Source organism: Peromyscus leucopus, chromosome 9 (genome assembly GCF_004664715.2).
Source record: "Peromyscus leucopus breed LL Stock chromosome 9, UCI_PerLeu_2.1, whole genome shotgun sequence".
Taxonomy (NCBI): domain Eukaryota; kingdom Metazoa; phylum Chordata; class Mammalia; order Rodentia; family Cricetidae; genus Peromyscus; species Peromyscus leucopus.
In genome coordinates this window covers 47,301,936-47,328,599 of record NC_051070.1, presented here as the reverse complement: position 1 = coordinate 47,328,599, position 26,664 = coordinate 47,301,936, and the positions used below count along the sequence as shown (strand labels likewise).

Sequence of the window (26,664 nt, the reverse complement as noted above, 5' to 3'; positions counted from 1 at the left end):
TAAATATTTTCTTCAAACTTGTAGTCTAAGCCATACTGGGCTGCCATACAGTATCAAAGCAAATGTTTCCGGGCCAATTATCTTGGCTGCTACTTTATCTAGGGAATAGGTTTTTGAAAATATGTAGAAGAGCTAAGTAAGCCTCAGTGCGCACAATGCTGAACTAGGTTGATTAGCAAAGAGAAAGTGGGGGGAGGGAAGTGTATCCAAAACTACAATAAACAAATGCAAAGTGTAATAAGATTACTTTATATTCAGTCCTGAACCTCAAGTATCTTCAGCCAAGCTGTTAACTTCCAAAGGAGAAAGGCAGGCTATGCAAGTGGCTAATAAGCTGTTTCATTCTAAAGCACTGAAAAGTATCTCTGGAGCATGCGTGATTCTTAGCAGGCACCAAATATTTCACTGCATTCACTCCGTTCAATTCTATTCTACTGGGTACTGTGGGTATAACCTAAGACCTAGCCTCAGTCTAAAAAGTTTAAATATGGGACAAAATAAGTTATGGAAATCTACTGCCAACTGAATCTAAGTGAGGTAATTACTTTTCTATTGCTTTGACAAAACACCCTGATCAAAACAACTTATAAAAGAAAGCATTTAATTTGGCTTACAATCTGAGGGTTAGAGTTCATGGTAGTGAAGCAAAGTCCTAAGAGCTGAAGCTCACATCTTGATCCACAAGTAGGAGGCAGAAACATACTAGGGATGTTGAGAATCTTTTGAAACCTCAAAGCCCACCCCCAGTGACACACCTCCTCCCACAAGGCCACACCTAATCCTTCCCAAGCAGTTCCCTCAACTGGAGACCAAATATTCAAATGTAAGAGCCTCTGGGAGCCATTCTCCTCCACATCATTGACAGTAAGGGTTACAAATAAAAGCTAGCTCCATAAAAGCCATGTCTACAAAAGGCACCACACACACGCGACAGGACAAACAAGAGGAAAAGCAGAGGCTGCTCTGCAGATAGCTGTTAGAAAGAAAAGGGACTTAGCAGCTGGGAGCAGCTGAGAGTGGAGACCCAGCCAAGTCTGGAGAGGTTGTCAACATGTTCATGTGTTATTTCTACTAAAGATGACCAGGTGAGGATTGTGGCTAAGCACAAGAGGAAGCAATCGAATAACTAATGTGGCCAAGAGAATAAAGAGCTTGAATTTATAGAGAATATGGAATAAAAAGGTGAATTTGTTCTCTGTCTTCTGGACTTAGGTGATTTACATGATTGTGAGATTTACTGATACAGGGCTGGACACGAGGTACGAGACTAGACCTCTGTCACTGCTACCACACTGGACCACGCCTGTCATGGCCTCCTGCTTCTAGTCTTGCTTGCATGGGGCTCTTCTCAAGCCAGTCAGAATGAGCCTTTACAAAGTAAACTGACTCACCTGATGCATCCCACAGCTTCTCATTCCATTAAATACACCCCAAAATCTTCACAGGGGCTTCTGAACCTGAGAACCCACTTAGACTCTTCCCTTAGACTCATCTACTCCTGACCTTCCTGCTACTGCCTGGACATGGCAGGCCGGCTCTTACCCTAGGACACTTGTGGTTAAATGTTCTTCTCCACCCTGAAAGCATCTGGCTGCTAACAGCGGATTGGTGGTGTTGCCTTCAGCTCCTCTCGTAACTGCTTCAATCTCGCAGCTTTCATGCCTCTAAAACCAGTAGCACGTGGGAGACTCTCACATTACCAAGTTCTGCTGCCTGCTTGATTTGTAGCCTTGGCCCTCTCTAGACCACAGCATCTTTGTGCTGACCCTGAGGAAACACTTCCCAGAAGATTTCACTCAATGATGCTAGTCTCTTATTAATCACAGCTGATTCTTCAGCCCCAGTTAAGCAAAGGTTTCATTTCCGGACTCTTAATGCAAAGTATCACATAAATGGCCTTTATGATAGTCTTCTCTTCCCTCTGAAACTTCTTCACAAGCCAGGCCTCCATCATGTACACTACTCTCAACATTCTTGCCTTCACAGCTCCCTACCAGCTCTTTAAACTCTAAAAGCACTCAGCAGCTTTCCAGCCCCAAGTTCCTAACACCTTCACACTCTCCCAAAAGATGGTCATGTCCATCACAGCAATGCCCCAGTCTCTGCTTCTAGTTTGCTTTGTTTCTGTGATCAACACCATGACCAGAAAGCAAGTTAGGGAGGAGAGGGTTTATCTGGCTTACACTTCACAACTCCAGTCTGTCATGGAGAAGTCAGAGAAGGATCCATGGAGATGTACTCCTTACTGGCTTCCTTCCTGGTTCTGCTCGGCTTGCTTCTTTCTGCAACCAAGGACCACCTGCCCAGGGGAGGGCTGTCCAGTGGACTGGGCCTGCACACACCACGTATTTATCAAGAAAATGCCCCACAGGCCAATCTGATGAAGACAAACCCACAACTGAAGGTTCCCTCTTGCCAGGTGACTACAGTTTATGTCAAGTTGACAACAACCAACCAGTGTATACACCTCATCCCATCTCCCAGACAACCTGTAGTCTGAGATAGTTTACTATTCATTGCTGTCTCCTCTACCAGAAGGAGCAAGCACCACAAAGGATGGACTGCTCACTTAAATTCCCTAAGCCTAGAAGAGGACACACACAAAGTAGGCAGCAACATCAACCTGCTGAATTAATGAACTGCTACCAAGAGATTAGGAAGGAAGGAAGGAAGGAAGGAAGGAAGGAAGGAAGGAAGGAAGGAAGGAAGGAAGGAAGGAAGGAAGGAAGGAAGGAAGGAAGAAGTCCTGCCTGCCACTTTCAGTATCTTCTAACTCAGTTTTACCACGCATCCGGATGCTCATGCCCAGACCCTGGAAAGCACTCCTGTTGGCCTCCCATCCCCTCCCATCCCCAGAGACTGTCAGCACAATCTCTGCTCTCTTCCTGCCTAATCTATCCAGAAGAGAGTCCCAGTTCAAGAAAAGCAGAGAAGCTCAGTTGTGAAAAGTGTGAGCTGATACAGTGGGAGTAGAAATGCAGAGGTAGAGGAGCTAACCCATAACAAGCCGACCATCCAACCAGGAACAAATTAATTTGTTGATAAAATGTTAATGATATGAAGATAGTTTTGATTAAAGTACAGCATTATAAAGTACACTATTAGTCCCCTCTAATTCCATCTCCCACAGACATTCAAATATATAAAACTCAAAGATGGCTCAAAGAAAGTCTCTCAAAACCAACAAAATTACATTAACAGAAGGCATAAAGTTATTAAAACTAAAACTCTATACATACTGAACTTAACACTAATTTTCTTATAAAAGTCTACATTTTATAGACTGGTATATTACCTAAAATAGAGCTTAAAAATATTTATTTATTTATTTATTTATTTATTTATTTATTTATTTATTTATGGTTTTTCGAGACAGGGTTTCTCTGTGTAGCTTTGCGCCTTTCCTGGGACTCACTTGGTAGTCAGTCCAGGCTGGCCTCGAACTCACAGAGATCCACCTGGCTCTGCCTCCCGAGTGCTGGGATTAAAGGCGTGCGCCACCACCACCCGGCTAAAAATATTTATTTTTAAACATTTATTTGTGCATGTGCTTGCATACATGTATGTGGATATGTGTTTGGAGAGCAGAGGTCAACATGGGCTATCTTCCTCAATTACTTTTCCACCTTATTTGTAGGTATGGTATATACGTATGTGGTTCCGTGTGCATAGGCACATGTATGCATATGTGTGGAGACCAGAGATCGATTGAGGCATCTTTCTTAATCACCTTACAACTTATTTTTTGAGACAGGTCTCTCACCAGACCTGGAGCTCACAGATTCAGCTGAGCTGGTTTGTCAGCAAGCTCCAAGGATCTACATACCTGTCTCTCCTTTTCAGTGGTGGTAAGCACTGGTCTAAGCATTTGAGTACACTATAATGTAAGTGTAAATAATTACCCAGATTTCACAAAGGAAGAACTTAAAGAACAGAAAGGTCCAAAGAAAGTCAAGGGCAATGACTTATAAAAAAAAAAAAATGCCACCTACAAAGTAAGTTTCTGTGCTACAAAAAGTTCCTTCCGTTCTATAATGCAAACACACTGTCCACACATTCTCCCATCTGTTTTGTTCTGTAAGTTCATACCCAAATGGGAATTATGTTCTTCTCAGGTAATGGTCAAATTTTCATTCACCACAAGAAAAACACAAGAGCAGAAAGACTGCATGATATGAGACAGACAGGCAGACGAAACGGGAGAGAACAATCTACATCCTTTTCCATACCCTGTGCCAAGATAAGCCTGAAACCATATCACTGGGAGCACACTTGCTACCAAAACGGGAACACAAAATGTTCAGGAAGAATTTAAAAGATGAAAACTAAAGAACAATTTTGAGGACAACACATGTTAGTTTTCTGAATCACAACCAGAGCCAAAGCATTCTTTGGAAACACTAGTCACATAGTTACAAAAAAATAGAAACAAGGTACTTTTTCTGCTAGGCAAGTTAGAGCCTCCCCGAGCCTCTGCCTCTGATGGCTCATCACAGAAGGCGAGAAGCCTCACAGGTTCAACATCTTCATTCCAAAGACTAAGCACAGCCTGCCTGTTTGTACATGTACTGTGCCCTGAACAATAGAACATATTATAAATGGCTATTGATTGGCTGAATTTTCCCCAACATAAAAGTGTATTTTCTACTTCCCTGAACACGATACAACAAATTAATATAGCATCAAAAGAATAAAAGTAAAAAAGCTGGGCAGTGGTGGCACACGCCTTTAGTCCCAGCACTCGGGAGGCAGAGCCAGGCGGATCTCTGTGAGTTCAAGGCCAGCCTGGTCTACAGAATGAGATCCAGGACAGGCACAAAGCTACACGAGAAACTCTGTCTTGAAAAACCAATAATAATAATAATAATAATAATAATAATAATAATAATAATAAAGTAAAAATCAACCCTTTAGCTCTGGCTTCATGTCCCTAAAGTTATAGTCATTATTGTTTTAGATTCTCCATCAAAGGGAAGAAACAAAGACTAGATCAGTTTATACAGCTACTGGAAATCTAATAGGTCAGTTCACACAGTTACTAAAATCCGAACATGACAAAAATGCTTGTGAGGCTTTTTTAAAGCAACGGCATTCTTGGCATACATAATATCTTACAGTTTGCTTTAAAATGCTTGAAATACAACAAAATTAATTTTTTCTTTTCATAACCAATAATTTTGAATTAGGAGAAAATTAATTCTACTGAATGGAGAGGGAGTGCCACTTGAACAGCAATGTTCTGAATTCAGTGAAAGATAACAGTAAAAGACTAATGAAAACAGGCCAGCAAGCTTTCCTCCACATTTAATTCACAAACTGAACCAATGTCACATTGCTGTCACACACAATTTAAAAACCATACTTCATTCATTCTGGAAGCTAATGACAATAAAAGTTAATCTTCATAAACAACTATAAAGACTTTTCAAAACACAAAGCACACAGGCACAGAAATGCAAGCTAAAACATTTCCTAATAGTAAGCACTGTAGAGAGCATAACTTTGCTCTGCATCAACTTAGCCAAGCAAGCAAGGGCTGCCTTAGCTCGGCAAGCCCAGAATCTGAGGAGAGCCGCTCACCACCACAGTCTCCCATCTGTTTTGTTCTGTAAGTTCATACCCACATGCGTATTAATCTCTTCTCAGGTAATGGCCAAAATTTCATTCATCACAAGAAAAATACAAGGGCAGAAAGACTGCATGATATGACACAGACAAACAGACAAAACAATAGGTGGTAATGACCTTAAACAAAGCAAACAGGTGTGCAGGATGAGACAGAAAATCTACACATGGACTGAAATCGTAGTACATAATTCTATTCCCCCTTACCTGAGGAGCTCTCAGTAAACACTGTTAATGTCTGTCCTCCAACACTTTGCAAGACAAATGGATGTTCTCTAGGCGCACTGACTGAAGCTGGTTTCCCACCGATATCATGAATATTTGCAAGATCCTCATTTAAAGTAAAAGATACCTAGTGGACAAAAAAAAAAAAAAAAAACAAAAACAAAAACAAAAAAACCCAAAGCTTACTAAAATTGATATTTATATTTAAAGTACCTATACAGACATTTTGATTATAAATTATTTTTTAAAAACTTTTTAAAGATGTGAGTCTCTTAAACATTTATTTCTTAAATGTCACCATGAAATCCTTTATTCTTAAGCCATAAATAGAATATTTATCCCCATATGTCAGATGATGGAGCTTGTCTACCAGTGTTTTCTCTGGTCTGTGACTGAAGCAGTCTTTCCAGAAAAAAAAACTGAAGTTACTTTTTTTTACTGACACATTCCCTAAGACCTAGCACATGCTTGGCACATAGAAGGAAAACATTTGTTGAATGAGTATTTTAATACAGAGAAATCAACTGTATCTGAAAAGGGTAAGGAGCAAGCTATCTACTCTAAAGAGCTTAAAAACTCTTGCATGAATATAAGGTATATTTTATGTTTAAATAATTTATAAAATCACTGGTTTTCCAACTAGGCAGGAAGATCATGAATTATTAACTATACAGTTATTATTATGATAGGTACCATATACACAATATGAATTAAGACTTGATAGTTTCAAATCTAACATCCTCAAAATTCACATCAAATGTCTTTGTCCCACAGAAGTAATGCTAAAGTATTACTAAAGCCATATTGTTTCACAATGCTAAGAGGAATAGTTAGGGCAAAGAAAAATGCTCAGACTGAACTAGAAGAGTCCATTCATTCATCCAAGTAACATTTATACCTTTATATATTTCCGACCATCAGACATTCATTTCAATTACACTTTTCCAGAATGCAACACTTATTACTAACGATTAAATATTCTCACTGTGGTTTGCCGTTGTTGCTGATCTTTGTGAAACAGGAACTGAGGTAGCCCAGGCTGGCCTGGAACTACTCCTGATCCACCCACCCCTTCCTCCCAAGTGCTGGAATTACAGGAATGCACCACCATGCCCAGTTGATAATTTCAATAAAATTTTCATATAAATCTCACCTCAGTCCTTCCTTGATTCCTAAAAAGAGAAACAAAAAAATTACAATTACTTAGATTGCATATTACTTTCGAATATAAGTAAAAGTCTAAAGACATGCCCATTCTTGTTGCATAAAACATTCAATTTATTTCAACTAATGTTTATCTTTTGCTCCTATTTGTAATCCTGTAAGAAAAGATAGTCTGAGGAACCGCACGTTTAGTTATGAACTTGTATCATATAATACTACTATAACCTCTCCTAATTATATTAACTAAATAATGATCTTCTAGTTTTTATTATTTCTAAGAATTTTTAGCCTTTAGCAGCTTACTACTTCCTTTTGTCTGTCTGGAAAAAAATACATTTATCTAACCAAATCTTGTTTTTTAAAGATTGAATTTAGGTAGATGAGTGTCTTGCTTACATGTAAGTATGTGCATACAGGCCTAGTGCCCGACAAGACCAGAAAAAGGTGTCAAATCTCTTGGAAATGGAGTTAAAGACAATTGTGAATCACCATATGGGTGCTGGGAACCAAACCTGGGTCAAACCCTCTGAACTGCTCCTACCTAAGCAAATCTTAAAATCCGCACAACTGAATGATCAGATCTGGGGGCAAGAAGAAAGCAAAGCAAGGGAAGAGTCGGCGGGCTCAGGGTAAGAGCACTGGGTTCAATACTAGGAGCTCCCCTCCAAAACAAAAAGGGGAGGAATGAAAAGATGGAGGGAGGGAGGAGGGAAGGAAGAAAGGAGCAAATTACTAATAAGGAGAGTTAAGGCTCAACTGTAGAAGACCTTAAATATCACAGCCCAAAGCATAGACTTTGTTCTTTAGGCAATGAAGATCTGCAGACACTATCTGAACAAAGAGAAAGAACAAAAACAAGTTCAAAGCCGATCCAGCACACTTGACTTGCAGCATGAAATATAGAAATGGACTAAAGAAGACTGAGGTGCAAAGACCACACAGAAACTTGTTTCTCCTCAACACTCGGCTTTGTCTAACCTGCCTTCATTAAGTCCCTCATTCACGCTGTCATTACAAGTCTTCTATAGCCAACAGGCACTGAGAAGAAGCACAAGTCCTTGGCCTAAAAAGTCCCAGAGCAGCCTGCAACATCCACCCACCAGATAAGATGTGCCCACTGGTGTAACGGTGGCTTGTCTGCTATGGGGACAGCAACTGCTCTCTGACTGGATTTGAGGCCTGCTCCCCAAGAGGAGAATTCATACCCAATACTGTAAACCTGGTCAAAAACCCATGGCTGATGGAGCTAGAGAGAAGGCTCAGGGGTTAAGAGCACTTGTTGCTCTTGCAGAGGACCCACGTCTATATCCTAGCACCCACATAGTGGCTCACAAACATCCTATCTCTAGTTCCAGGTGATCCAAAACCCTCCTCTGTGTTGTAATATACATGTAGGCAAAATAATCATACACATAAAATAAAAAATAAACTATAGCAGAGCAGTGAACTTAATACTGTTATTTAGTTAAAAAGTCATGGTGCCAAGCTGCCTTCTAAATATATGTTTATACTCATAAAGAGATACTACTCCCAGCTTTAATCAAAGAAGCCTCCTTGTGCAGTGTCAGTGGTGAGGGCAGAGGCCTATGGCTGCTCAGGGGGCTGAGAAAAGGGATGGCTGAGTGCTCATCCCTAAACAGGACATTTATACCACTGCCTCTGAGACTCCGGAAACGGAGGAAGAGGAGGCACAAAGAATTTAAGAGCCAGAAGACAGAGAAGGGCTCTGAAATACTATTTTCTGGTTATGGCACAACTACATGCTTGGTTGCATGTGTCCATTTTGTGCAGCCTTCTGTGGGCCTATTCCCAGGTTTGTGAGAGTGACTTCATTTCATACACCAAGACCAAAGGGTATTGTGCTTCTTGGCCAGTCTCTTCAGTGCCTTCTGATGATGTGGGATATCCACAGCCTTGACCTTGGCACTTGCTGGTCCCTAGGACATACTGGAGAACATGTAGTTGGCTGTTCTTAAGGCTTCTAGTACCCCAGGAGCCCTTATCTTTTTCAAAGTCATAAGTTCAAGTGGATCTGCACCTAGGTCTCCAAAGGCCCTGGCTTCTGCTCTGGTTCCTGCAACCGTTTTCTGTCAGCCTGTGCAAGGCTGAGAGGCTCTGACTCACACACACCACAGTAGCTGGAAAGATCATGCTTTGATTCCAGCATTTTCACAGATTGGTCTGGGTACTGCTTTTTCTTATTTTATTGGTGATTTGGCTGGGTTTTATTGTTACTTTTTTTTCTTTTGTCTTTTATATGTTCCGTTTTGTTTTTGGTTTTGTTTTCTGACAAGGGTCTTTTGCAGTCCTGGCTTGCCTCAAACCCACTACGTGGCTGAGGCTGGTCCTCCTGCTTCCATCTCTGGCATGCTGGGATTACAGCCTGCACTTACTCTACCCATTGCCTTGCTGGTTATCTTTTCTTAGTTTACTCAGTTGCCACATCCATCCATCCCCTTCAGCTTTTCATCTTGACCTCTTCTGGTGTACTCCTGAGATTTTAGTTTAAGGCTAGTCTGTTATTTCATTGGTTGGTTGGTTTGATTTTGAGACAGGGCTTCTCTGTGTAGTCCTGGCTGTCCTGGAACTAGACATATAGACCAGGCTGGCCTTGAACTCAGAAATCTGCCTGCCTCTGCCTCCCTATGGGAGTGAAAGCATACACCAGCAGTCCCTGCAATCTCTTATCTTTTGTGTGTTACAATTTGCATAAACATTTACTAGCTGAGTCTTAATGTTTCCTTCTTAATGGCCCTTTCCTTTTGTTCTTTTCTTCTTCTTCCCCCCTCCTCTTCCCTGCATCTGGTCCCCTCCTCCTCCTTTTCTTCCTCCTGCCCCTTCTCCTCCTCTTCTTCCTCCTGCCCCTCCTCCTCCTCTTTGCCCTTGTTGCTTTATCTTTCAACTAGTCAGCACGAGTTTTCTAGTTTACTGCAGCTTACTCCAAGTAATTAAGTTTGAGTTCCAATTTTTGGTTTCTGGTTAAAAATCTTTTTCCGTCAGATTTTTGATGGCAGTTTTCTAACTTCTAGTTACTTACTGTATCCAATATTGTTTGTCAGACACCAATCTGATTAGTTATTTATTGATTGATAAATAACCTGTTTTTCTGTCGTGAAAATGTTTAGGTTTGGTGTGTGTGTTTGTGTGTGTGTGTGTGTTTGTGTGTTTGTGTGTACACGCGTGCATTTGGAGTTCTAACATTTCACCAATATGTGTGCATCTACATGAGGGCATTTGTGGTTTATTCTACTACCTCAACCCTTTCTACTGGAGAATTGTACCTTTCATGAAACAAGAGTCTTTTCATCCTGAGGACTAGGCTCGCACACACTGCTCAGCTTTAAGGAGGGACATTTAGGGCTTTCTCTGCTTTCCATCATCTGGCTGACTGATCCTAAGTTGGCCCTGTGGTAGTATGAATAGGTATGGCCCCCATAGACTCATGCATTTAAATGCTTGGCATGTAGGGAATGGTTCTATTAGGAGGTGTGGAGTAGGTGTGGCCTTGGAGGAAATGTGTCACTGTGGGGGCGGGCTCTGAGGTCTCATATGCGCAAGCTACTCCCAGTGTGGGACACAGTTCACTTCCTGTTGCCTGAGGATCAAGATGTAGAACTCTCAACTACCTCTCCAGCACCATGTCTGCCTGCACGCTGCCTTGCTTCCCACCATGACAATGGACTAAACCTCTGAAACTGTAAGCCAGTCCCAAGTAAATGTTTTCCTTTGTAAGAGTTGCTGCGGTCATGGTGTTTTTTCACAGCAATAGAAACTCTAACTATGACAACATCTTTATATGTCACATGTGTTTTATAGCTTGGTGCCCTCATACTTTATAACTTGGTGCCCTCTGTGCTATCTGTATAACCTAAACCACACCAGATCCTTCCCTAGGTTCTAAGTTTATAGAATCCATGTTTATGGAAGAGGTCACATGTACTCTGCAAAAGAGTTTCAATGTAGTCACACCTTAAGTGCCATTATGCACACAGGATTGAGTTTTTTTTTTTTTTTTTTTTTTTTTTTTTGGTTTTTCGAGACAGGGTTTCTCTGTGCAGCTTTGCGCCTTTCCTGGAGCTCACTTGGTAGCCCAGGCTGGCCTCGAACTCACAGAGATCCGCCTGGCTCTGCCTCCCGAGTGCTGGGATTAAAGGCGTGCGCCACCAACGCCCGGCCAGGATTGAGTTTTTATCAGGAAACTTTTTTCCAAAATTGTACTGTACTTAAAAGATGCCTAAAATAAACTGTCCAGTGTCAGATTCTAGAAGTTTGAACCAACACTGGCTACTGTGTCATGCTGAACCAGATTTTCTTCTTACCTCATGCAGATCATTACTCTGCTGGCCCTGGAGTTTACAGAGATCTCCACACACAATACAGTGCAGACTAGAAAGCCAGGAAAGAGGAAATGAGTAAAAGATGGGGATCGATAAAATGGAAGAATTTCAGGCTATAGATTAATACACATCAAAATGAGAAAGTATCTAGTATATCCTCTAACCCTGGAAGAACAGCCTAGAATTAAGTTGTAAAGGAGCTTTTAATCAAAGTAAGGAGTCTAAATTATTTATTTTATGTGTATGGGTATTTTGCCATGTGCATGTAAGTATATCACATGTGTGCAGGGCCCTTAGAGGTCAGAGAAGGTGTTGGATCACTGGGAACAGGAGTTACGGACAGTTGTGAATTGCCATGTAGGTGCTGGGAATTGAACCTAGGTTCTATGGAAGAGCAGCCAGTGCTCTTAACTGCTAGTCATCTCTCCAGTCCCTAATAGTCTAAATTCTTAAAATAGATTACTGATTTCTCAGCTTTTCTTTACGCATTGGGAAAATACATGAAAAAGGGAGAAAACCTTAAGATTTCCCACAAAAGAAATGAATTTCCATCATCTTTTACAACACTTGAAGATTTGGCAACAATGGCCTCAAACTGTACTTGACAACAACCCCACACAAGTTTGGGTGGGGCACTGAACTGGCCACAGTTCCTCCCTTTCCATCACTTCTGAACTCCTTTCTTGGGGTGTGTGGTTCAGCTACCTTTGGGACAGACACAGAGATGCAGACAGAAGGGCAGAGCTGCAGAAGTCTATGCTACAATGTTACTGGACTAAATGGAGGTGAGCAGGAAAGTCACAGAAAGGAATGAAGGTTTGAACCAGGCGGTGGTAGAAGGCAGGAGAAGTTCACAGTGGGCTGCAGAGCTGTCAGAAATGGCTGCAAGTGGGCAGCAAATGAAAAAGGATGAATTAAAGATCACATTGACATTTCCAGTCTGGATAACTAGAAAATCATCCAGAAGCAATTAGGGAACACAGGAGGGGAGGGTAACTTCCTTTTTACATAATCACAGCAGCAACTTAGCTGGAATGAGGACAGATTAATGAGCTCTGACAGGTTAACTTCATAGGAAACAAAGCTTGTCTTTGAAAAACTGTAACCTTTTAAAAAGGTGGATGCATATACTTTTGCCTTGGTGTGTGTCAGTGTATGAAGTACACAAGACTTTATTGTTCCACATTAAAACTATCACATTTCTTCTGTCTAATGATCTGTGGCCAAAATGGTCAACACCAACTAGTTTTCTAAACAGTATCTCCAGAAAGCAATGAGGTAAACATCCGGCCCATCCATCAGAGTCTATCAAAATGCTCTGTACTTCCTCATTCACTACTCCAAGCCACTTCTCAACACCCACAGCACTTCTTCACGATCCACTCACTCCTCTCGCTTTAACAAACAAACAAAGACAAAAAGACAAAAAGCATGTCTTTGTCCTTCAAATTTTAAGTATTTCTTGGATCTGACACCAAAAAGCCACAGATCTTATTATCACTGACAGATGATAAACTTCTCTTCCTAGTTAAGAAAACCAACCAAATAATATGAAATCATCAACTACACTGAAGGGTTTCTGCTGCCTGAACAATTAAGCTCAAACGCCATTAGGTAATACCAATGAGATCTCTATGAGGTAGGCAGGCTAGTAAAGCCACAGTCTAAAAGGAGTGAAGATGGCGCACAGGCTGTCAAAGCAGGGGCAGGTAAAGAAGGGCTTCTTCATAAAGGAACGGTTTGGCTGCACTTGGGTGCACAAGTACAGACATCTAGACAGGAAGGCACCTGAAAGACAATGCTACACTCCTAGCAGTGCAGGGAGGCATCTCCCTGGAGGAAACCTAATAGAGTGAGGACGTATCCCTGTGAGCAGAGCAAATGGAGCCCACTGAGGGAAACACGCCAACACAGGGTGAGAAGGCACATCAGAACAAAGGATACGAGCAGCAAACTGGGATTCAGTGAACAAACCAGAATCTGAAGTTCATACTGAAATAAATGAATCAACTAAAAATTTGATGAAGTACAGATAATTTAGACAGTACTACCACACAGGATATGTTACTACAAAAAAGTAAAAGGTAACTTTAGAATCAAGAAAGTAGAAAGACAATCTGTGATCAAGTGGTCGAGTTATTACCACATGAAACAGGACAAATGCAAGCATGCAAATCCTTCTAGAATGTCAGAAAATGCTCGGCTGTATTTTGTTATATACTCTTGCCAAAGATACATGGTTCAAATCTAATCACCATAAAGAACCATCAGACAGATGCACATCCAGTAAAATAACTGCAATATCAAAGCTTACACATTAGAAAGACCCAGGAAAGAGTTCAGGGTGCTCTAGATTGAGTGAAGGACAAAGCAATCTAAGATTCTAAACTGGATGGATCATTGTGTTATAAAATAATACTGAGATGACTGGAAAACCTGAATGAAGTCTAAGCACGAAGGTAGTACTACTGGACGTTAACCTGCTGGTGTGGAGGCCTATGTGACTACACAGAGGACATCTTTGTAGGGAAGATACATTAAGAGTAGCTCAGAGTGACCAGGGATATTTCAGCACTGTGGTCTTAAATGGTTCAAGGGAAAAGTACTTTTCAGAATTCTTCTAACTGTCCTGTAGCTTAAGAAAAACTTGAGACAGTCCTATGTAGCCCAGGCTGGCCATGAATTCACTACATAGCTGAGAATAAGCCTGAACTTCTGATCTGGCCTCTCCCTCATGAGTGCTAGAATTACAGGCATGTACCACCACATCCAGTGCTGGTGACTGAATCAGGGATGTGTACATGCTAGGCAAACATTCTACCAACTGAGCTACAGTCCCAACCTTAAGACTGTTTTAAAAGAAAAGCATCCAATAATTAAAAACTGTGCCCAGCATATTTAAGTAATCCCTGCTTAATGGATTTCATAAGAAATGAAACTTATTCTTGCTTATCAACTTTTGTATCACTAACTTGGTCCATGGGGTAAATTCCTAGAAGTGGATGAGACTGGGATCAAGGAAAGAGTATTTTATTATCCATCTTTCACTCTCATCATTGCAATGCTTGGCTGAGTCAGTGTCTGTCTCTGTCTTTCTGTGTGTGCCTATGCCACCTTTGTCTGTGTCTGCGACAGGAACCAGAACTAATAATGCCCAAGTTGTAAAGTACCTACCAGGGAATAGTGGTTTCCAACTCCATTTTGTTGTGAGCAGCAATACTGTATAATGTGTGTACTGTATAAATTGCTAGATGTATAGATACACATATAGATTGTCTTTCAAACAGTTTGTACTAATATAAATGCTTGTCAGCAGTGTAAACTTGTTATGGATTCATTCAGTTTTATTTCATTGATTTCTTTTTTCTTTTTCTTTCTTTTCTTTTCTTTTTTTTGGTTTTTCGAGACAGGGTTTCTCTGTGTAGTTTTGGTGCCTGTCCTAGATCTTACCTGTAGCCCAGGCTGGCCTCAAACTCACAAAGATCTACCTGCCTCTGCCTCCCGAGTGCTGGGATTAAAGGCGTGCGCCACCACCGCCCGGTCTCATTGATTTCTTATTTGCAGACTTATTATTGATGGGCCCCAAATGACATAGGATGTTAAATCAATTAAGCAATAACTAGAAATCTAGTGCCTCTGAAAAAGACTCACTCACTCACTCACTCACTCACTCACTCAATCAATCAATCAAATGAAATGGTACTCAAGATTGAAGGTAAAATGCAGCACAAACCAAACACAGAAAACTAAAGTGCTCTAAGGCAGGATGGTAATGTGAATTGAAGAAGCTAAAGCAGTAGAAATTCAGGTGTGATACATGTTGGATGCCCAAAGCCACAAAATAATCAAGTACAGAGGCTCAGGACATCTCATAAACTGATTTACATAAATGGCCAAATTTCCAAATGTCTAAATAGGGTATTACTCTCAGGGGTCACACTCACAGCCAGGCTCTCAGTTTCGCAGGCATTAAATGGGAACCAAGTGGGAGGAGAGCTGCTTCCCCAGCTGCATATTTCTTTCCTCCCCTCTGCCTCTCTGCCTCTCCACCCCACAGCCCTGTGCAGGAATGAACCAGCACACTGTGCAGATCTTCCTAGCTTCTGGCCTATGCTGTGCAGCGTACTCTCCTTGACCTTGGGAGATATGGTATAGGGAGGGAAGTCCACCTATACCTCATGGTGCCTACTGTATGTGATGTGTGCTATGACTTACCAACTAAATACTTTATACACATACAGTCAACATGAGGTATTAATATATGCCCTTTTAACAGATGAGAAAACAGAGGGTAAATAATTTATCTCAAAATACACAGCTAGTTGGGCGGTCAGGATTGAACCTCTAACCTGACTTCTGGGTCCATACACCTAATTAGTGTACCACACTGACTTTCTAAACCCTTCAATTCTTTTTTAAACTCAATACAACACCCCCTTCACAACACATACACATAGACAACTATAAACTGGCTACTTTTCCTCTTAAAAAATCAATAACTGATCATGTATCCTTTAGTCACAAAAATATTTGAAAAGCAGTTTACCTGTAGTGTACCCTAATTCTCTCTACAGTCCTAAATCCTTCAAATGTCCCATGCTCTTCATAAGGCATTGACTGAAAAACTCTCATCATTCCTTGATCCCATCCACTTCTCTCTGAGCTCACTTCTAAGAGCAACATTAAGAATAGAACATATGCCTGCACTATGAGCTAACTGGCAAAAAGAAGAGCGAGGAGGCCATTACTGCACTTCATTCTAAACAAACATCTATTAATAGATACTTCAGTTTACAGCCATAAATCCTGTTAATTCTGTCACAGGTACTGCTAAGCCATTCCTCACCCGGTCTACATTTACCAATAGTGACTTAGCACTTCAGCAAAAGCAGTGAAAACTCAGTCAATTAGGAGTGTGAACAAGACACACAGGAGATGCAGCCAAAGACCTAATAGGGACAAGCTGTTTTCAAGCATCTCTCCACAATCTCAGGGAAGTATTTATTATGGACATGCTATTATTAAAGAGGTTGGATTTTCTGGAAGGCAAGACTGTATCATTTTGGATAGACAGATACACACACACACATTATCTGCTCTTTATATTGTACAGTGTCATAGAAACTACTCCTCACAACCACAAGATCACATGTTTTCTAAGGAAATTCTGGCATGTTTACTTTTTCTTCACTGTAATTGATTAATTTCAAGTCTCTTCTACTAAGGATTTTCCTTCTAAAAAGACCCAAGGGACAGGGGTTAGCCATGCACCCTAGGAAGAGATAAAGGAAAACGGAGCAATCTATAAACTAAAGCCTAAGCCCCCATACAACAGTGAATGACAACGAGAACACAACCAGAATTCTGTGCTATGTTCTGAAATTAGCAACACTGAGCCTAAAGGAGTCTGAGAATTCAGTGGAATAAACAAAGATGCTTTAAAACTACATCCATATGTTACACATCCAAAATAATCAGGATGCAATTTAGAGGCTTACACACCAAACTGTCACCACCTCCAAGGAGTGAATAGGAAATACAGATGACTTTTTAGTTTGTATAAAGGTGATGAAAAAAAAATTTTTTAAAGGAATGTATTCCTTATATAAGAAAACACATATACACAGTATTTCTATGGGATTTTGGGTGGTCAAGGGTCAACAATACCATTTTATAAATAAAAAAACTAGGTCTGGTAATGCACAACACATATACAATAACATTTAGGTAACTATTGTTTATTGTCAAAACTGGGATACTCAGGGGAATGAAACTGGACACTTCAACCTATCAACTGGGACTGAGCCAAGCAAACCTGTAAGTATGGCCACCTATGTAAGTATGGTCACCTATGAATACTAGATGCAACTATGTAAGCCATTTGATTTAAAATAAAGGGAAAGGGAGCTTGAAATTTCCTACCAATGTGCAGGCAATCAGAGTTGGCCTGATCTAGCTACCCTGAGAGGCATATGTCAACAGGGTTTTTGTTTGTTTGTTTGTTTTTTGGGTTTTTTTTTTGTTTGTTTTTTGTTTTTTGTTTTTTTGAGACAGGGTTTCTCTGTGTAGCTTTGCGCCTTTCCTGGAACTCACTTGGTAGCCCAGGCTGGCCTCAAACTCACAGAGATCCGCCTGGCTCTGCCTTCCGAGTGCTGGGATTAAAGGCATGCCCCACCACTGCCCAGCCAAGTGTCACAGGTTTTTTAAGTAAGAGTCCCTGGCTCCTGGGACACTGTGTGCCTTTCAGTTCCTAAGAAACTGAGGCACTCCCTCAGGCAGTGAAGGATTCAAGCCACCTGTGTATCCTTGCATTCCCTAGAAGTAGAGCATATAGAACAGGGGTTCTCAACGTTCCTAATGCTGCAACCCTTTAATACAATACCTTATGTTGTGATGACCCCAACCATAAAATTATTTTCATTGTTCCTTCATAACTGTAATTTTGCTACTGTTATGAACTGTAATATGAATGTGTTTTCTGATAGTCTTAGGGGACCCTGTGAAGGGGTCGTTCGACCCTCAAGAGTGGAAGCTTGGCTGAACAATTAGTCTTAGACATTAATCTTGTGTACCACATCTAGCTTGCAGCCATCACTGTATTCTGGCAACCACCATTATATTTTGTATTGATACGTGTATACAAAGTCTGACCGCTTGACATAAACTTGTCTCAGCCTCAGTCTTGCTGAGAACCCTGACCCCGCCTGAATGACATCCCCTTCACCCTAATTGGGTAATCCTGGCTCAGTAAGCAAGCCCTGGCGCTTACATCAATGAAGACGGAAGCACACCATCACTGCTCCTCTGAACAACCTCTTTAACTTCTCACTTCAGTACTTGGGGTCTGCATGACTTCCCTCAAGCTCATTCAGTCTCAGTTTCTCACACCAAGAGAGATCTGACATTCCTCTAATAGGCATGGTCTTTGTGCAGGTTTACAGGAATGTAATGTTCACGGTAAGGTCACATCTGAGTTTACAAAGCCATTTAACAAACGCTAAGCTTCTGCTGTCTTATAAACACTGTCCTGTAGGTTGGAGGCATTAATATTAATATTCACACTTCACAAACAAGGACACTAATGCTTAGAAGAGTAATTCCCAACAACTATGTACAACTACTCAGGAGGAGAAGCCAGGCCCTGAGTCTAGTGAAGTCACACACAGCACATGACAAGGGGTTCAGTGTATAAATGAAGCCTTTTGCCTTTGCCTTGACTTTCTTCAATGACACACATGTCTCAGCTTTCATCTTGGTATGGGCTCCCATTTCAGTAAAACCTAACATAAAAAATTATTAAGTCCTTCTGGCATTTCTAGAAGACACAATTTCAGAGCAAACTCTCTGTTCCTCTGGCTCTTATACTCCTTCCACAACGAAGGACAGCACCAATAGACATGCTATCATAGACAAGAGAACTCTCATAAAGTCACTACCCTAAAAAAGAACTAACAGGCAATGAAGGAATGCTGAGATGAGGAAAATAGTTGGCCCAGGGAAGAGCACACCAACTGGTTATCTAAAACCAAAAGGTCAGCCCTGAAAACATACAAACAAGTATGAACTAAGTAAGTTGTATGTGCATATTTAGGAATTTTACACACACACACACACACACACACACACACTCTCTCTCTCTCTCTCTCTCTCTCTCTCTCTCTCTCTCTCTGCAACAATTAAAGAAAAAGAGGTAATGAATCAGAAAGGGTGGGGTACATGGGAGGGCTTGGGTAATGGAAGGGGGGTAATGATATAATTTAATCTCAAAAAATTTTTTAGCCAGATGGTGGTGGTGCATGCCTTTAATTCCAGCACTCGAGAGGCAGAGACAGGCAGATCTCTGTGAGTTCGAGGCCAGCCTGGAAGGGGGGTAATGATATAATTTAAAAATTATCAGACATGATCACTGCCCGAGAAAAAGAGATGATGTTGCCTGTTCCTACCTAGCTTTACAACTCTGACCTGCTTTCAATCAATATATTTTTTTATAATAGGAGGAACTTGGGACTGGGTGATAGCCCAGTAAGTAAAGTGCCTGTCACCAAAGCATGAGTACCTGACCCCAGCAACTAGATAAAAAGCCAGGCGTGGTGGCTTGCTGGGGAGTCATGGGTGGATGGGTACCTGGGGCTCTCTGGTCAGCCAGCCTAGCATAACTGGTGAGACCTAACCATAGGTAACAACCCTGCCTCAATACAAAACCAAACCAAGGTAGACAGCTCCTGGGAAACACCTGAGCTTGACCTCTGGCCTACACACACACACACACACACACAGTCACCTGAACACACAAACATGCAAATACACATGTGTACAGGCACACACAAGGAACTAAGAGACAAAATGAGAAAGACAAAGAAGTATTAAGTTTCTTCAAGACAAGTCATAACAAAGAGCAAACCCAGAAAAAAGCTAACAAATCTAACCCCAGACGGATGTGTCTTTCTGAGGAAGCTTTAAAATGGCCCATGAAAAGTTGAATTCTCACAGATACTGGGTACTTAGGGAGTAGGGGACATAAACTTCATACTTCAGTAGAGCAAGCAGAAAAATTTCAGCTCTAAAATGTTCACTCTTGTTTACTAGCTGTCAGTTTTGGAACTACTGTATAAAGAAATACAGAATAAAACAGCTATTTTTACTAAACTTGTTTTAGAAGTTTTCACTGACTGATTCAACAAAACTCAGTTCAGTGTGTCCCATGCCAAGCACTGTTCTAAACACCAGAAATATGGTAATTACCAAGAAAAAAAAAGAAGTCCTGACCTTGTAGCACGTATAGTACAACAGAGAAGATACCATACAAATACACATCAGGTAAGATGAGAAGAGCAGTAAATGAAAAAATCAACTACAAGAAAGAACAGACACAAGAAAAAAGGAGGGAGGAGGCAGAAGGAACAGTGTGCTGTTTTATGTGTGTGGTCAATGGGGACCTAAAAGGGTGTGGGAACAAGTCGTGGGGCCACTAGAGGAAGCCACTTCTGACAGAAGCAGGCAGCAATTACTAAACCTGAGATGCACTTGAGACACCCACGTGGGAATACTGAAGAAATGGCCAGTCACCAGCCTAGAGTTTGGGGGAGGGCTAGACTTGAGCTATACATTTAAAAAAACATTTGCATCTAAAGCTAGGAGAAGAGACGAGACCACTTTAAAGAAAAGAGAAGAACTGATGACTAAGAAGAGGGGTCATGTAAACTATGGACTGAGATGGGGGCGGGAGAACCTAGCAAAGATCTGAAGAAGGAGAAGATAATGAAGGAAGGGGCTGCAGAGTGCTGTCCTGCTGTGATGGGTAACAGCTTTTGGGGGGAGGGGGTTAGAGACAGGGTTTCTCTGTATAGTTTTGGTCCCTGTCCTGGATCTTGCTCTGTAGACCAGGCTGGCCTCAAGCTCAGAGATCTGCCTGGCTCTGCCTCCAAGTGCTGGGATTAAAGGCGTGTACCACCGCCGCCCTGGATAATAGTTTTAAGAAAAGTGATCAACCATGTCAAATTCTGATGAGGGGCAATCAAGATAGCTGCCACTTGAGTCAGAAGAGTTAGTTGGGAATGTTGATGTGGAATAAAAGTTTTCACAGCAATAAACTCTTTGGTGTCGGACTCTGCTGCAGACCCTTGAGTTTGGTTTTGGCCAACGGGGCTTTAGCAAACAGACACAAGCTCAGGCTTGCAAACTGCTTGTACTGTAGACCCTCTTTCCTTTTGCTACTGGGAACTCTCACCACCGCATGAAAGAACATGCTGGAGGTGAAACAGATGGCCACTGCTCAGCTGATACCAAGCCACCTGATATTAACATGGCCAGTCCAATCAGAGAGGACTGGCGGGTTAGACCTAGCCAGAACAAATCCAGAGAATTGTGAACAAATAAAATTTGTAAAAGTTCTGCTATGAAACAAAAGCCAACCGACAAAGACTGGGACATTAGTAACAGATGAGAGCTGTTTTAGTGAGGTAGGCATGGGACTCTCACTGGAGTTGGATTAAAAGTGAATGGATGAGTGGCTGGAGATGGTTTAGCAGTCAAGAGCACTGGCTACTCTTCCAGAGGAACAGTATTCAATTTCCAGCATCCTCATGTAGTTTACAACTAACTGACTGTAACTCCGGTTCTAAGGGATCAGATGCCCTCTTCTGGCCTCTTCAAGCACCAGGCAAGAATACAGTGCACAGACATACATACAGGCAAAAGGCACATGTTTATAAAATAATATTTATTTAATGAATGGATGAGGTCAGGCACAGTGGTGCATGCCTTTTATCCCAGCACTCAGGAGGCAAAGGCAGGTGGATTTCTGAGTTCAGGGCCAGCCCAGTCTACAGAGCAAGCTGTAGGACATCCAGGGCTACACAGAGAAACCCTGTCTTTAAAAAAAAACAAGCTGGATGGATGGATGGATGGAAAGAAGGAAGGAAAGGGAGGGAGGGAGGGAGAGAGGGAGAGAGAGAGGGAGGGAGGGAGGGAGGGAGGGAGGGAGGAAGGGAGGGAGGGAGGATGAACAGGGCTGGGGATGATAAAATGTTTTCTAACATGGAGGACCTGGATTCAACTACCTTATAGAAGAGGGGTGACAAATATGAATGAATGGAAAAAATGAACACAAAGCCTCAGGTGACACCAACTCAGCTTTGGAGGCTTCTCTGTGACAGTGCTTACTAGATGCTCTCTATCTCCTTCTAGAGCCCTACAGCCAGGCACGATATCAGTAGCAAAGTCCTCCCATCAAAAGTACTTTCTAGGTATGGCTAACTCGAGCACACCTCTGCACACTATGAACAGAAGGAGAGCTGGGGAGATGGCGTCATCTGCTCCTTCACTGCAAGTTTCACCAATAAATTTAACTTTACATTCACACTATCACACACATACAAGCTCACCTCCTCACAGAATATATAACTATCTCACGTCCCACTTTAATATGCCCAGTAACTCTCACCCTCTAAATAAAGTCTCTAAGAATATACTCACATTCAAAAGCAATTATAAACATTTTCAAAAACAAAAGCTTTTAAACTGTTATAGTATATTCACTATGTACATATATAAATAACAAAAGCTTTTAAACTGTTATAGTATATTCACTATGTACATATATAAATAACTTACTTCGCAATCCTCAGCTTCCCAACTTCACCTCTTCCAGGAGCTTTAGCCCATTGCTGGGACAAGTATTTAGGGACCTAAAATGAAGCAAAACATTTTACAGATGATCATGAGTACCCAGGGCTCATCTACTCCCCCGAGGTTATACAATTAGTAAATGATAAAGCTAGGATTCAAGGCCAAACCATCTCCAGAGTCTATGTGCCAGGGACTATGCTCTCAACCATACAGATACTGTGTCTAAAACCAGACACAAAAGTCACCAACAGTTAGATTCTAAGAAAAAATGGAATAACACATTAATTCTCTAATATATAACTTGTCTCTTTTCTCCATGAAATCAGCACATATCTTTAAGGTTATCTTGTATAAGAAGCAACAGGAAGACAACAAATATAGTATGAAGCATCATATGCTGTGTGGAGCAAAATACTCAATGAGTATCAGTTGTCATCATTATTTCTCACAGTAATCTTGGAATACTATCATGAACACTAAGGAATGCACAATTAAGATATAGGCGTCAGGGCTGGATGGGGGAAAAGTCTAGCAAGATTTGATTATAGGGGACAGTACATTGACTACAGTTAAAGTTAAAAAACAAAGACTGATTGTGTTTATTCAATTCTGTGTAAGTTCATCACATTAACTTACTGAACTACAAATATGTGCCAGATAATATGCCTAAGGCTGGAAACGATGAAGGCGGGAAGACAACTCTGTCAGTCACCACACTAGAAATTCTACACCCATCACTCTCTCACTCTCCAAACGCACATGCACTCTCCCTAGTCTACAGATGTGAAAACTGACTAGTGATTCACTAGGGCTAGTGGTACAATTCAGCAACAAAGCCAGGTCAGACTGTGTACAGTGTATCTCAAAAACTGCGTGGATTCTTAATGTTTCTGCTACTGAAGTTTGATAGGGACTGGAGAGAAGACTCAGTGTTAAAAGCACTGGTTCCCCTTCCAAGGCCCTGGGTTCAATTCCCAGCACCTACACGGCAATCTACAACGGTAGTACCAGGGGATCTAATGCCCTCTTCTGGCCTCTGGGTTTTACTATGTTCCTGACTAGCCTGGAACTCACTATGTAAACAAGGCTGACCTCGCAAGGTCTTGGATTAAAGGTGTGCACCACCACAGTAGCATCTTTGCTTTATAACAAATATACAAGAAGCACAGGTGTTCTAGCTCACACTGAGGCAAGAGGATTACCATGGGTTTACGGCCACCTTGGGCTACACAGTGAGTCCCAGGTAGAAAGGGAAGAGAGGGAGGGAGAGGTGAAGGGAGGAAAGGATAAAAGGAGGAAAGGAAGGAAGAAGAAATAGGTTCTCTTTTCTCCTGTTCCTTACAAGCCTTTGCTGTGTTATCTGTATTAATCAGATTTTTGGTTACTGTGACCAAATACATAAGAGAAACAATTTAAGAGTTATTCTTGCTCGGGCGGTGGTGGCGCACGCCTTTAATCCCAGCACTCGGGAGGTAGAGCCAGGCAGATCTCTGTGAGTTCAAGGCCAGCCTGGGCTACAGGTAAGATCCAGGACAGGCACCAAAACTACACAGAGAAACCCTGTCTTGAGAGAAAAAAAAAAGTTATTTTTACACTGTCTATCTTGGTGGGAAAAGCAAGGGAGAGCACTGCAGCTTACACCATGATGACCAAGATACAGAGGATACAGAAAGGGCCAGGACAAGACCCAGCCCCTAAGAACACACTGCCAGCATCTACTTCTTCCAACTAGGCCCCCATGACACCACATTTCACCAGTTCCCAGGGAAGCTATATTATGAATCCACCAAAGGAGTAATTAATCCATTAATTAGATCACAGCCCTCATGACCTACTTGTCTCCAGAAACAGCACCACAAACACACCCGGAGGTGTGTCTCAATAATTTCTCAGGCTCTTGATCCAACGAAACCACTAATCTCTCAGGCTCTTAATCCAATGAAACCGACAAGACTAACTCCCACCCATTAGAGTTTGTGTTTCTCTGACATACAGCCTTTGTGATTTTTTTTATGTTTTAGATATCGCTGCCCAAGTCCTTCCTTGTCTGTGAAAAAGTAAAGGCTGAGCTTGGTGGCAGCTGAATGAAGGACATCCAATGCCCAAAGGATGATTCCCACCTCCTCTAACAAACAGCAGGCACCATTTACAGAGGAAGGTGACAGGAAGAGAGAGGTGTCTGCCACCAAAATTCTTGTAACTTTTACAGAACAAATTTCCCTAATTCTTCAGGCTTCATCACCACATACTTATGACCCTGCAAGAACATCTTGTTTCTGACTCCAGATACCATTTCCTCTAAGTCATTCTGCAGGAGACCAAACTTTACTATTGTTCTGATAGTTCTGCAACCCTACCTTAAACTAAAACCGCAGGACCCCGTTTTTCATTTCATGAATGACAATCTCAAATACTGACCTTAACCTTTACTTATTCCACCCTTTGCTCGAGGGTCTCCTGTTCACTTTCCAGGACTCACAATGTTGCATGCATTTTCAAACTGACATTTCTGTTCCCACTGTCACACTACTGTACACCCGCCCAAACCCTGCAAGGCAAACATTTAATGAGTATTTGCCATACTCCAAACACAAAGGCATATCTCAAGTCCCAACACTGCTGCGATCACTTCCCTTCTGTGTGCCAGGGAGATCTCCATTTTAACCAACAGTTGAAGACAGAAAAGCCCATTTGCTCCAAGTTTCCAAGTCCTGTCTACACAGCTGTGACATAAAACAGAAAGTGCAGGCTGGAGAGTGAGAGCTCTTCCATTCATTGTGACATTCCGGACGGTGGGGGTGCCGATCAACAGTGGTAACAGGTACAGCGATCACCACAAACTGTGTTAGGTGCTGGGAAGAATTTAGCACAGTCTGAGGTGCTGGCAAATGATGAGTGGTTTCAGAAAAGTGGACAGAAAGGAACACTCTGACTTAGTGAGAACTCAGCCATGTAACTGAAACACTGACATTCGTTATAAAGATAAAGCATTCATAAACCAAAAGTTCCTGTGACTTTGGGAAACTTTCACGACTCCATTTAAAAATGGCTTTTTAAAATGCAATTCCCCAAAGAGTACGCCCTCACCGTGTGCAAAGGTAACCCAAATAAGTGATGCCCACTACGGCGAACAAAGCCTGCCATGACCATTAAAAAAAAAAAAAAAAAAAAAAAATATTTACTGATGTTTAGTTTCATGAGACCTAAACTCGCTCTTTTAAAAACACTAAGTCCGCCGGGCGGCGGTGGCACACGCCTTTAATCCCAACCCTCGGGAGCAAGAAGCAGGCAGATCTGTGAGTTCCAGGCCGACCTGGCTACATCGCGAGTGAGATCCAGTTTCCACTTTAAAAAAAAAAGTACACTGTTGCCAATTCCACTCTGTGGTCCCGAAAACTGTACCGCACATCTACTCCACTAATTTATACAGATCCGTGACTAAAGTCAACTTCACCGAAAGTCCGGCCTGGGGTAAAATGCACGGCTCCCTGGCGGACATCAGGGCAGGACCCCCGGGAAGGCCGGGTCTAGGGGGTAAGGGGAGCTCCATGCCGGGCGGATGGAATCCAAAGACGCCCCGCGTCCCTAAAGTAACTTCTCTAACCTGCACACGGACGCGACAGCCACCGGCTCCTCAGAACAGGGCTGGCCCGGGGCGGGTGGACGCAGAACTTTGGGGGGCCGGGCCGGGGCGGGCGGAAGCGCCCCGCGGGGCTGGCGTCTCACCTTGACCAGCCACACGCCGGTGTTCTGTTTGGCGCCCGTCAGATCGAGTTCCCCGCGCTCCGCCATGAGTCTGTCGCGTGCGGCGGCGTGCGCGCACGGGCAGCGGCTCCGAGCTGAAGGACAGAGAGTCACAGACCGGAGGCAGCCGCTGGAGCAGGGAAAACCGCGAAAAGCCGGCGTCGCTCGCCCTCACCAGCCGGGATACCAGGAACTTGGGGAGAAGAGCACGCCGCCGGGCCAGGAACTGCGCCTGCGCACGGCAACGTCCGGACGGCACGCCGCGAGGGACAAATCTCCAGCTTCGGCAACTTCTCAGGTGGGCGTGACTTCTGGGACAAATCTCCGGCTTTAGCAACTTCTTAAGTGGGCGTGACTTCTGGCTGTGGTTCCCAGTGATGAAAAGTGAGGGGAAACAAAGAGCCAAACCCCGAGCAGTGCCTTGAAAGACAAGCCCTGAATA

General features: G+C 42.3%; 1 protein-coding gene across 1 annotated transcript in view; it reads right to left on the bottom strand.

Moving 5' to 3' along the window:
- Gtf2f2 (general transcription factor IIF subunit 2) overlaps positions 1 to 26,463 on the bottom strand; it is a 134,793-nt gene extending 108,330 nt beyond the window's left edge. Inside the window, exons 1-4 of the mRNA XM_028878311.2 lie at positions 26,205 to 26,463; positions 22,464 to 22,537; positions 7,004 to 7,022; positions 5,833 to 5,977 (exon numbers count right to left, since the gene is read on the bottom strand). Coding sequence (XP_028734144.1) covers positions 5,833 to 5,977; positions 7,004 to 7,022; positions 22,464 to 22,537; positions 26,205 to 26,270 — 304 coding nt within the window. The 5' untranslated portion in view covers positions 26,271 to 26,463. The remainder of the gene's footprint in view (positions 1 to 5,832; positions 5,978 to 7,003; positions 7,023 to 22,463; positions 22,538 to 26,204) is intronic.
- Between the last annotated feature and the right edge of the window lie 201 nt (positions 26,464 to 26,664).